Below are 13393 nucleotides of genomic sequence, written 5' to 3'. Positions count from 1 at the left end.
CATTATATTTGATGGAATTGATAAAATGATTATTCTGTCAATACGTTTTGAGATTATTTTATATGCCATTTATTTAGTTTTCTATCTTTAGTAATTCTATCTTAGTAAGTAAAATTTTGATTTGGATACTACTTTTTGTTTAATAAGATTTAAAATATAAAAATAAATTCAAGAAAAAAAAAGAAAACAATATATCTGAGTGAAATTATAATTATACATTATTTTTTATTTTATATTTTCAAAAGATTCTTTATATTGAAATTTGGAATCGGAAAGAAACGCGACATCGAGCGAGTCTAGATCGCTGTATATTTTAAAAATGAGTAATAATAAAAAATAATGTTTCTTTCCCTTTTAGTCACAGTCTTATTTTCACACGACCTCTTTTAGACGTGATATACGGAGATAGCTTGGTGCACCACTTTCAAAGCTGTGCCCTGTTTTCATCCTACGTACGCAATGAAAATAGAAAAATTCACCTACAGAACATGCTCTCGTAAAACGGTTCTTCTTCCTTATTTTCTCTTTACAAAATACTTGAAAAACGAATCTTTCGCCCTGTAAGAATTCACGTACTTAATTCCGCGAAACTGAATCCCATAAGAATCATTTCTGACTTAAAAGAGCGAGGAATTATATTGTTTATATGTATTCATTATATGTATAATGAGAGAAAAATATTTCCAGCATTTAATAAATAATTTAAGCAAGCATTGATTCGCAAAACAAATTCTATATATATATAATATATTTATATAATATAATAAATATATATATATATATTTGATAAATAATTGTAAATTCTAGATATTTTAATATGAAAAAAGATCAAAGAAAATAATAATTATAGAAAAATTCTAGAAAATTTCTAATAAATTTACTTTATTCAATTTAATATAAATTATTATATAAATAATAATATTAATATAACATAATAAAATTGAAAGTTAATTAATTTTATAGAAAGTCATAAATTTGTGTTTTATTTATAAATAATAAACAAATTGTGAAATAATTGATCTAAAGTAAAAATTACTTATTAAAAGTAACTTATAAAATTACGAAGAATCAGAAAGAACTTTTAAAAATATATAAATATAAATATAAACTGTAATTTATCGAGGAACGTCAGTCGAAAATTTCATTATAATTGTTTTCATTTGTCTAATCTTCTTACATTTTATTATCTTTTATTTAAAGATTTTTTATCTATTTTCAAATACGTAATCCATGCGAAAATAAAATTTTTATGTAAGCATTTAGCTCACATATAAAAAAATAATTAAAATATTAAAAAAATGAAAAATAGATAATGAAAGCATAATTGCTTAATTAATTGAGATATATGCTTATCTTTTAACATATTATTTAGTATCGTACAGACTGCAAAAATTACTTATATGCAGTACTATCGGATTAAATGAAATCGTTATTTATTAATTAATTACTTATTAATTAATGAATGTATTGATTTAAAAAAAAAACAGAAAGAAAATTATTTTCGTTCACTTTATTTTATGAGAAATAAAATCCTGAGATGGATACAATGTTAATCATTAAAATATTAAAATAAATTCATTAAACAATTTATAAGAAACAAATTTATAATGGAAAATTACTTTCGATATAAAGAGTAAAGATTTTTGTTACTATAATAGGATGTTTGATATTTTGATTATTGATTAGCTTATTATTAATATCGCATTGATTACATCTAAGATATATACATATAATTAACAACTAATTGATTATATAGCAGAATAATAATGACATGTTTTCATGCACACTTATATATATAAATATGATCTATCGAAATTGAGATAAGATAATACTCATTAAAGAGAGCACTATTTACCAAAAAATACATTTTCTTATATTGATATAAAGTGTGGCTAGTTTGATTTTTAGAAAATTTGCATGATATTTGAGATTTTTTGGAAGAATCTGTATTTTATCTCTATATCGTATTCTATATCATATTTTGTTGCACCATTTTGCATTCTTACATCATTCAAGTACATGTTAGTACATATATGTTTACAATTATTAATATTAAATAATATATTAAAATTAAGAAATCAAATATGTCTCTAAAATTTGCAGTCTTCTGTGAATAGTCATTATTCACGATTTTGATATATCTAAGTTGGTTTGATATATCAATATTAGAAAATGCATTAAACACAAGGTTCTACATAATTTCCGGGGAATAAACCCGTTATGCCATCCATGACTCCTTCCCACCACCCATCGTCATTCTTTTTCAATACATAAATTACAGAGCTTTCCTGGAAGCTTAATTCATCCTCCTTATCAGCATAATAATCATAAATTGCAACAACTAAAATGATAATATATTATTATATTTTAATATTATTTATATTTACTATATTTAAAAATATATCACGATGTACCTTTTTCAATATAATTTTTTGGAACCCAACCAGGCAAATCTTCCTCATCTGGTACAATAGGCATAATAGCACCACTAGATTGTGTAGGTCTACCAAATTGCGGATGTTCTTCTTGTTCCGGTGGTGGAGGCGGTGGTAATGGTGGGCTACTAGCGCCACTACTTCGACTAACTTGATGATTTAATCTTTCCGACAATGTATGATAACTGGTAAAATCTAATGTATTACCAGTTATACCGACTAATGGTGAAGGTGGGGCTGAAAACAAAAATCAATCTTTATTCTGTCCTTTATTATTTAAAAATTAATGTAAATCGAAAAAAAAAATACTTACGAGGCATACTATTGTGTTGTTCTTGAACATATCCTGCTGTTACACTAGGTGGTGCTGGTGGTGGTGTTTGTGGATGACTTTGCAATGGATGAACTGTTCCTACTTGAGGTGGTGAAGTATGTTGAGATGCAGTATTTGTTGTATGTGCATTATGATTGGTATTGTGAGTTGAATGAGATGTAGTATGAGCATGCAAAGGTAAAGTACTATAACCAGGACCACGTTCTCTTCTTGGATGACCCAGTGGATAATTGGGAGCATAATGACTAGGAACTTGAGGTGGAGCAACTGCAGGTGGTGTTCTGTATTCTCGTGACCCTTTGCTCAATGTTCCTAAAGAAAAAACAAAATATATATATTAAACAACTGAAAATTATTTTAAAACATAAGGATATATTGTATTTTGTTCAATATTCCTAAAGAAAAAACAAAAAATTCATATATTAAATAACTGGAAAATTATTTTAAAACATAAGCATATATTACATTTTTTTATTTACCAGTTCTTACTGTCTGAGGAGGAGTAGGTGGTTTAGTAGTAGGAGCTGGTCCTACTATAGTAGCACCTAATCCAGAACCAGTAGAAGCTGCACCTAAACTTTGAACACTGCCTTGACTTCCTCCACGTTGTTTACTTCTTGGAGTACCACTACTACGTACTCCGTGTCCAATATCATCCAAAATTGTATAATCTATACTTTTCCTTACATATTTAATTGGTTTCTCAGGATTTGCTGGTGCAATAATTTTATATTGACGTACTGTAATTTTATTGGCTGTTAAAACTCCAATTTCTCTTCTAGCTACTTTTTCTTTATGTATCATAACTGTTTGAGCAATATGATTCATTTGGCTTTCCATTTCAGCAAGTTGAGATGTTTGTAAATCCAATAATTGTAAAAAATTATAAGCAAGGGTATTTATTTGATAGGCTACACTAGCCAATGACTGAGTGGTAAAATTTTTGGTTTCTTCTAAAGCTATTCTTTTGTTTTCTGCTTGAAAATAATTTGCTTCGCAATAATCAGCGACTCGTTCAAGATTTATATGATTATCAGCTAGATTACTTCTTCCCTCAGGAATTTCTTGACCAAGAAATGCTGCTAATTCTGCCATCACTTCAGAATCACTTCCTACTCCTGATGATACACAATAAGAACCGGATCCTTAAGAGAATCAGAGTAATATCTTTAAAAATTTATAAATTTTATTTTATATTTTAATGTAGATGACATTCTGGAGTACACTGAAAAACCATTATACTTTAAAAATGATTTTATAAATATTATTACATTGACTAAATTTACGAAATAAAATATGAAATTATGAACTACAAAAATTTGTTTCAACTTTAAAAAATAAGGTTATGTAATTGAATATAAGAAATTCATAAAAAATTTTTTGTAAATATAAAAAATAATATTTAAAATTACTGAAATTTAAGTTACGTTCTTTTAAGATAAAGAAATGAGAAATTATTAAATAATAACTGATTGAAGGGCGGTGTCCCACATATAAGAAGCAAAATGGAGGAGAAACAAATTTTAAAACTAATCATGAAAAATGAAAATATTGATACGAGAAATGATTTAAACAAAATAGAAAATGAACTAACGGTACTCAGCCATGTCGTAACTACCAGCTATTACACCTTCTTTAATTCATAATTACCAAAAATTTTCGAAACAGATTAAAATAAATAACGATTTATGTTACGTGATACGATGCTCAGTATAAGCGAATAATGCACTGAAATACTATTGGACAGTGTTTATTAAAATTTTCACGTAATTCAACAAAAGTGTTCTTTATTTTAAAATATAAATACGATAAACTACACTTATACAAAAATTATATTAAGAAAAAGAAAGATTATACAAAAAAGAAAACTAACTCTTAATGACAGATTGTTAGAAGAAACTAAAGATGACAGGTACATCGAGATTTCATAAGATTCGTATCGATCACTTTTTCGAGATATCGAACGATATTACAAAATATAGTAATTACATTGTAAATTTACAAAGGTAAGCCAGTAGAAGAAATATTCCTTGTAATTAATATATTTAATATTAATATTATGATATATAATTAAAGATTTTTGTCAAAATATTATATGTTAGACTCGATACTCGATAACAAATAGTATATTGCTTTGTGTTGAATGTTCAGATCGTTCGAAAGCAAGTTCGTAAAAAAGTCGACGACTATTTCATAAATTAAAGGTATCAAATTCAATTGAAATACTTACTTAATTATTGTGACGATTCGGAAAATGATATTTTCTATATGCACATACGAAACTAATAAATCGTTACGAAAAAGTTGATGCGTAAGAAAATTGTTATCTTTTATCAAACTCTTCGACAAATATTTTTAAAATGAATAATCTTTTGGAAGAATTAGAAGCTCTAAAAATCTCAAGTGAATTTTCTGAGGAAAACTTATGGATAGGATGCAGTAATATTGTCCAAAAGAGTTATGTTCCTGAAAAAACTATCGGTGCTAATCGACCATGCGAAGAAAAAGATTTCAAAGACTATAAACAAATTATAGACAAAAATTTGCAAAATATCAGATCTATGCTTCAGCATATCATTTATAATCATAATGCTGGACATTTGCAAATAAATTTAAATGCAACAGTTATAAAGACTTTTACTATCAATTTATTATTACTCATTGGGGAACATCATGAAAAAAATGTTTGGAATACTGAAGAATCTGTATCTATTTCTAAAGAATTGATCAACGAGATCTTAGAATTATATAAATATCAAAGTATCTCAGAATTTTTAATGGAGCAAGATAATTTTACAGTATTATTATTAACAATAAGGCCTAAGTTATTGAAAGATACTTGGAAACTTTATCCAGCATCCGTAGCATGTTATAAATGGATTTTACATCAAATTGAGGTTTGTAAATTAAACTTATTAAGATTATATAAATATAATGTTATGATATATTAAAGTTAATATTTTTTTCTAATAGAAACCAGGTTTATATAATCATATTAGTGATGTGCTTCCAACAGCTTTAATTATTGTTGATGATTATGTGCCAGAAAATGTTGTAATAGGTCTTGAATGTTTACATCAAATTATTCAACATTCTCATTTGGTAAGATTCTGTATTATATAAATTTAAATTATTCAACGATATATATTAATATTTTTAAATTTCAATATTCAGAAAAAAGGATTGATTGATACTGGATATGCAGAAGTAATTTTTCATGCTTTGGAATGCTTATCGCATCAAAGAGAATCCAAATATGTAATTTTGGTATATGTATGTTTAACAAGTTTATTAGCCACTATTGAACATTGGAACAATACATTAAATGTATTTGAAGTAAGTTTATAAAATTGATATAAGTATTAATTTAAGCATAAATTTTTTAATGTTATATATTATTATAGTGGACAAAGCGAGATGATATTTTAGCTGTTCTATTAGATAATATGGAATTTGAACAAAATATAGAATTGAGACGTGTATATATGCTGAGTTTACCTCAACTCTTGACTAATATTGGTTGTGCCAAGTGGTGTGAAAGATTAACAAGAATACTTTCTGAATATTGTGAACATCATACAGATTTAAAAACATTAAAAGCAACATTAGAAGTAAACATTATTATATTTTATAATTTATTATTTTTTTATTATTTTTATAATATAAATTGAATATAATTTTTCAGACTGCAAAAACTTTTCTTTTGATGTTTCATCTTCGAGTGGCAGCTCATTGTGTACCATTGTACACTGCCTTTTTGAAACTGCATTTTGATTTAACAAAAACTCCAGTATTTGATAAAGAAATAATGCAGAATTTAGAGGACTGTATTTGTTTATTATATAAATTATCTCCAAATGTAGGTTGTGCAGTTATGAATGATGATCGAATGCGTTCAGTTATTAAAAATAGTCTACAAGTAGTATGTTTAGGTGATATTAAGTATTTTCAGTGAATAAACTATATATAAATACATAAAATTTTTTTTAGAATTAAATATAAAATAAATCATGGGCTATATTATTTAAGAAAAGAAAATATTATTTTTTATAGTTTCGTAGAATAGTATGATAAAATATAATAAATTGTACTTAGATATTTTATGTTGTGATTTAAGAAATATAAATGTATAATACTTTGTATTGTAAAATAGAAATTTTTGTTAGAAACATATTTTTGTTAGTCTTAATTTAGTCTATATCTAATAAAAAATTTTGTGAAAAATTAAAAGAAAATTATTAAATTAGATAAATAAAGAAATAAAATAATATTTGATTATTAATATGCCAAAATTAATTATTAAATAAACTTATGATAATATTCAATATTCTGATATTGATATAATGTTAAATATAAAATATAATATAATGTACATAAAACATCAAATATATCACTTCCATTAAAAGATTATTAATATATAAAGAATGATTTAATTAAAATTGCATATATTTACTAATTTTATATATATTTTTATTTATTATTTTCTTACTTCAATCACAAATAATAAAAAAATTTATGAAATTATAAAAAAATATCAGAGATAATGGATAATATAATTATATAATTCAAAGTTCATTTAATTTTCTACTATTCTAATTAATTACAATAAAAATTACAATAAATGAGAGTTTTATATTTAAATACAAAAGAATTTTATAGAGTCTTAATTTATTATAAACATAATTTTTTAATATAAATTTTTTAAATATTATGTGTTTTTAACATAAACAGTTTTTTCAAAAGAGAATAATTAAACATATATAAATGTTTTAATTAATTGAAAAATTGTTATATTTACTAATTTCTTATGCTTTCTTTTATTTTTCAGTAGAATTTATTCTTCAGAATTATTTAGAATATTTCCATAATTACAATTATAAATAGTATATTTTTTTTATGTTTAAATAAAATAAACTAATTTAATAAATTTCTAAAAATAGTTTACATATTATTTGTTTGTTAAAATTTTCTTAATTATCGAAGTCAAATTTTTATTGAAAGTTATTGTATTTGCATATTTAACTGTATCCTATTTGTAAATCTAAAAAAAAAATAATTAAATATTAAAGTGTTTCAATAAATTGTTTCAAGAAATTGTTACAATAAACAATTCGCAATAAAAAATAGAGATAACAGGGATAAATATGCATGTTTATATAATGATAAGATTTAAATTTTTTTTTATTTATGATATATAATAATCTCTAAAACTTTAAAATAGTTATTAATAATCATATTTATGCGCTTCATATTGTAATGAAAATGATATCTTTTTTAATTATAATATTTCTTTTATTAATAATATATAAAATTTATAACTCTGTCATTCATGAATCATCTAATACACCACCATGTAAGTTTTTATATTATATATAAGATATATATTATATATTATATTATATTATGTATTATATTATATATTATATTATATTATATATATATATTATATGTATATATTATATATATATATTATATTATATATAAGATAATTTTGATTTAATTCATAACTTATTAATAATTTCATAATTAAAAAATTCTGAAAGCTTGAGCTAATTTCATTTTTATCTTTTTATTTATTTATTTTTTTTAATTTAAATATTTTATTAATATAATAGGCCTTCCGCGATTGCCAATAATAGGATCTTATTGGCATTTATTATGGCATGATTATGAATACCCTTCTAATGGTGTCATATATTATGTAAATAAATTACAATCTAAAATTGTTACATGCTATTTTGGTAGTTATAAAACTATCATCGCGAACGATTATAAAAGTATTAAAGAAGTATTAACAAAACAAGAATTTGACGGAAGAGCGATCAACGTAGATATTGTTCTGGAAAGAGCATTTGGAAAATCGTTAGGTATTTTCTCATGAAAAAAATTAGATACATATCAAATAAGAATACGAAAATTAATGCATTTCATATTTTCAATTAAAAATTCCAGGTATCTTTTTTACTGAAGGTGCATTATGGCAGGAACAAAGAAGATTTGCTCTCCGACATATGAGGGATTTTGGATTTGGAAGAAGACACGAAATATTTGAGACTAATGTGATGGAAGAAATAGCAATTTTAGTTGATATGTTAAAAGAAGGTCCCATTAACGATGAAGAAAAGGTATTTTTAATAAAAATTATTTCAAAATTATAAAATAATTATTCAATGATTTTAATAACTTCATTTTTAAAAAAGAAATTTTTAAAAAATGGATATGCATATTTTCCGGATATCCTATATCCATATGTTACAAACGTTATATTGAATGTAATGTTCGGTGAAAAATTTGATCGTTCAAAATATCATAAATTAATATATTTTTGTGAATCTTCTATGATGTTTCAAAAAGCACTTGATACTAGTGGTGGAGCACTTTTTCAATTTTGGTTCTTGAAATATTTCGGAAACATATTTGGATATAGAAATGCAATAAAAGCAACTCATCAAATGATCGATTTCATTAAGGTATTTATAATTTATTTATTTTTAATTTATTTTACTTTCATATATTAAATAATTGTTAAAATTCCATTATTATAGGAGTATATAGATGACAGAAAAAACTCAGATTATTGCGATAGGGGTTTGATTGATCGATATTTAAAAATTTTAAAAGAAAAGAATCATATAACATCTACTTTCTCTGAGAAACAACTTATTATGACTCTTGTCGATTTCATGTTCCCAGCTACATCTACATTACCAAGTGCTCTTGTACATGCAATCAAGCTTGTAATGCATCATCCAAGAGTAATGAACAATATACAAAAAGAAATAGACAGAATAGTTGGAACTGGAAGACTCGTTACATGGAGTGATAGAAAGAAGTATGACATAAGTTCTATTAATAATAATAATATCAAAGAAAAAAAGAATTCATTGTAAGATTAAAAATCTTTTAGTTTACCATATACTGAAGCAACAATACGCGAATCACTTAGATACGAAACATTAACACCATTTAGCGTATTTCATAAAACATTAAAAAAAACTACCCTCTGTGATTACGATATTCCTAAAGATACATTGGTTATCACGAATTTAGCAGCGCTAAATACTGATCCTGATTTATGGGGTGATCCCGAAAATTTTAGACCTGAAAGATTTCTTAATGAAAATAACGAATTGCGTAAAGATTTCACTTTTTCATTTGGATTTGGTATGTAATTGATAATTCTAGATGAATTTTAATAATGTTATTAACGATATTATTGATAAAATTTTTTTCTTTATACATTAGGGCATAGGGTTTGTGCAGGTGAAACTTATTCAAGATATAATATGTTTGAAGTATTAGCTGTATTAATGCAGAATTTTAATTTCTCGTTTGTGGAAGGTGAACCGACAGGACTTGATGATAAACAATCAGGTTTAATCGTTACTCCTAAAAAAACATGGATTCGAGTAAAACAACGAAATATTTTAAGAAAGGACATTTCATAACATCGGTATCAAACAAAAATGATGGGTTCGTATCATAATTATATAATAATATAATATAATTATAATAATATAAATCATAGTGGAAAAATAATTTATAAATAATAATATTTAATATCTTGGTTTGCATTTTATATATATATATATTATTATTATATATATTTTTATTATTTCTCTTTTTGATATATTAATACTAAGCTAATATATAACAAATATATATTTATTATGTAATAATGTAATTATGTAATAAATTGAGATTTATGATATTATGTATCATTATCAATCATTATTAATCATTTATAATTTTAGCGATCAAATGTCAAAGTTTATTTAAGATATTGAATGGTAATGATATTGGTATGTAACTGATTTTTAGCTGATATATATTAAAAAATACATTTATTTTAAATAATTATTTGATAAATATTTATTGATCTTTCCATATATATTTTTTTATTATCGAATTTTTTTAAAGATATCGCATTTTTAATATAATTAATCTCAATATTAAGAAAAAAATGTAATTTTTATTTATAAAATAAATTAAATATTAAATAAATAAAATAAAATAAATAATATTGGGATTAAAAATAAAACATCACATGTAATTTGTATACTATAAATTTATTTCATAATTTGTGACAATTAGAGACAAAAATTACATCGAATAAATATAATTAATATACAAAGGTTTTTAGAAGATTTGTCTACAAACAAATATTGGTTATACTTTAATGATTTAAAAAATTTTCAATATTTTTTAAAATATTCAGTATCCATAAAAGAAAGATTTTATATACAAATATTGCAATTCTAGAGAAACTAGGGAAGATATGCTTAATTTTACATATTGTAAAAATGAAAAATTTACTAAATTACATTTTAATGTTTATCTTCCCAAATTTTTTATCCTTTTTTCTTTATTTTTTATACAGAATACTTATTGATTTTATAATCTTTTGGTATTGAAAATAAATAAAAATCAATTATATTTTCTACATGTTACATATGCATTATAACAACTCTTATTTTATAATTAGAAAGTACTGTATAAATGCAATTATGAATGTAAAATTATGAATGTTGAATTTATATGTATAATATATTGCATTACCAATGAAAATTTTTACAATTAAATAAATATGTTAATAAATTTAAAAAAAATATATATTACTTGAAAGAAGAGTATTACTTGAAAATAAAAACATTTGTACATTAAATTTTGCCAATAATGGCAGAATATTTTTTAATATAGTACAAAAGTACTGCTGCTTTACACATATATTTTAATTTTTTTTTATTACTATTGTAAATATACATATAATTCTGCAAAACTATTATATTAACCTCTTGCATACAAAAGATTCTTCAATTGGTATGAAATCAACAAGACATAAAATCACATTGTACATAGCTCCATATGTATATTTGAATTATCAATTAAGATTTAATTTTACAATGCACTTTTTTTTGTAGATGTTCAGATAGTCTATTTCATATAATTTCCTATATGAAATATCTTTATTCTCTGTGTACCATAACATATAATCCCAAACATATTAATATTGCATATTTGAATTTGGGATATTCATTCATATATATTGTAATCATTCCTACATATGGTAAAAAACCTCTTGCTCTACCAACAACATCTTTATGTGTCAACCATAATTGACCAGTTACATATAAACCTCTATCATCAACAGAATTATTATCACCCTTTGTTAAAAATTTAACAGTATTATTTTGGTCACCCCTAAAATATATTAATTATATTTTCAATATTTTATTTATTATAATTTAGATTTATAATTTTTATTTTCATTTTATTTTATTAAAATTTAAAAAATACTTACTTTTCGTGTATCTTAATTACTCTGTGTACAATTGGAATATATCTACCCTCAACTTTAAAAACAAGGATCTCTCCTACTCTGACTGGCTCATCTTGATAATTGGTTAAAAATAATAAATCCCCCCTATGAAATGCTGGTTCCATACTACCACTATAATATTAAAATTATGTTTCAAAATACTAAAACATTAAGCTAAATCTATATATAAGTTAAAGGAATAAAATTAAATATAAAAATATAATTAATATATAATTTATAATATATATAATTAATTATATATATAATTTTATGAAATATTTTTAAATATTTTGTATAATTTGATTTTTATAAAAAATAATTATTGTATTTATAATTTTTAAATAATTTAAAATATATATGAATAATTTTAATATATTAGAGAATCGATTGAAATCATATCTAATATATAGTAATATATAATATAAAAAAATAATAATAATATTTTATATAAAATCAATAATTTTATATTTTAAAAACGAATTTATTCGCGCGAAAGGTGCATCAAATACAGCTATTAGGTTAAGTATTCAAATACCTGAGAACCACAACGATTGGACTTTCAGCACCTGTTACAACCATTAAGCCTTTCCAAATCATCAAGGCGGATGAAACGATCATACCAAAACTTAACATTTGATACAGGAACTGCGAAAAGATTCATAAATAATTATAAAGATCATTTCTTTCAAATAACCATATGTATTCTAAGAATCTATGATAATTTAAATAAGAAAATTCTTTTACCTGCCGTTTATTCATTCGCCGCACATCATCGAATATAGATTGCAACATGGTTACAACTGTTTTTATAAAAATTACAATAACCAAGTAAACAAAACAATTTCAATTCTACTCCACTTGAACACAACCGGCAACAACCAGTCAACGTATCACCACGTCACATAAACAATGAACAAGGAATGCCGGAACAAGTGGAATCAAATGCAATTCACTTACTTTACGCTATCACGTGAACTCAGCTTTAAGAGAATTGTAAACGAAATTCAAATTATTTATGTATTTTCTTTGCATATATATATTCTCTTAAATAATTTGATAATACGTTTCGCTTCTAGATATAAGAAAATTAGTGGAAAAATCTTTCGCTGATAAAGCAAAAACTAATTTATTAATTTAATTAATAATTGATTAATTTACCATTAATCCATTGTAAACTTGTATTGATTGTAGACTTGCAGAAAAGAATATTGAATTTAGGAAAAAATAATACTAAAAATTTCAAGAAAAAAGAAATTTTTATGAGTGAGAATATTTTTTGTATTTTAAACAATTAATATCTCATAT

At 23.3% G+C, this 13393-nt stretch overlaps 4 protein-coding genes across 10 annotated transcripts; 2 read left to right on the top strand and 2 right to left on the bottom strand.

Annotated features, from left to right (window-relative positions):
• Positions 1 to 1495: 1495 nt before the first annotated feature.
• On the bottom strand, positions 1496 to 4723 carry LOC108000944 (abl interactor 2). Of its 7 annotated transcripts, none has more exons than XM_017061663.2 (5): positions 4643 to 4723; positions 3249 to 3914; positions 2749 to 3081; positions 2415 to 2672; positions 1496 to 2341 (listed from the first exon to the last, which is right to left on the bottom strand). In XM_017061663.2, exons 2-5 carry the CDS (start codon positions 3862 to 3864, stop codon positions 2178 to 2180), a joined length of 1371 nt encoding a protein of 456 aa, XP_016917152.1. In that variant the 5' UTR covers positions 3865 to 3914; positions 4643 to 4723; the 3' UTR covers positions 1496 to 2177. The 7 variants fall into 7 exon arrangements, with proteins under 7 accessions (XP_016917152.1, XP_061933774.1, XP_061933775.1 ...); XM_062077790.1 differs by lacking the exon at positions 4643 to 4723 and adding an exon at positions 4420 to 4561 and having other exon boundaries at positions 3249 to 3994; XM_062077791.1 differs by lacking the exon at positions 4643 to 4723 and adding an exon at positions 4420 to 4560 and having other exon boundaries at positions 3249 to 3936.
• Positions 4637 to 6942, top strand: LOC108000946 (TELO2-interacting protein 2). The gene is made up of 6 exons (XM_017061665.3): positions 4637 to 4775; positions 4921 to 5666; positions 5743 to 5871; positions 5944 to 6105; positions 6174 to 6380; positions 6455 to 6942. The coding sequence occupies exons 2-6, from the start codon at positions 5130 to 5132 to the stop codon at positions 6722 to 6724; spliced, it is 1305 nt and encodes a 434-aa protein (XP_016917154.1). The 5' UTR covers positions 4637 to 4775; positions 4921 to 5129; the 3' UTR covers positions 6725 to 6942.
• A 1021-nt stretch (positions 6943 to 7963) lies between these two features.
• Positions 7964 to 10483, top strand: LOC108000928 (probable cytochrome P450 304a1). Its single transcript, XM_017061631.3, has 7 exons — positions 7964 to 8122; positions 8385 to 8636; positions 8722 to 8894; positions 8970 to 9239; positions 9315 to 9601; positions 9677 to 9933; positions 10015 to 10483. Exons 1-7 carry the CDS (start codon positions 8026 to 8028, stop codon positions 10215 to 10217), a joined length of 1539 nt encoding a protein of 512 aa, XP_016917120.1. The 5' UTR covers positions 7964 to 8025; the 3' UTR covers positions 10218 to 10483.
• A 336-nt stretch (positions 10484 to 10819) lies between these two features.
• LOC108000929 (signal peptidase complex catalytic subunit SEC11A) lies at positions 10820 to 13005 on the bottom strand. Its single transcript, XM_017061632.2, has 4 exons — positions 12833 to 13005; positions 12624 to 12733; positions 12071 to 12220; positions 10820 to 11970 (listed from the first exon to the last, which is right to left on the bottom strand). The coding sequence occupies exons 1-4, from the start codon at positions 12878 to 12880 to the stop codon at positions 11736 to 11738; spliced, it is 543 nt and encodes a 180-aa protein (XP_016917121.1). The 5' UTR covers positions 12881 to 13005; the 3' UTR covers positions 10820 to 11735.
• Positions 13006 to 13393: the final 388 nt, after the last annotated feature.

Source organism: Apis cerana, linkage group LG8 (assembly GCF_029169275.1).
Source record: "Apis cerana isolate GH-2021 linkage group LG8, AcerK_1.0, whole genome shotgun sequence".
NCBI classification, from domain to species: domain Eukaryota; kingdom Metazoa; phylum Arthropoda; class Insecta; order Hymenoptera; family Apidae; genus Apis; species Apis cerana.
This window is presented reverse-complemented; position numbering and strand designations above follow the sequence as displayed.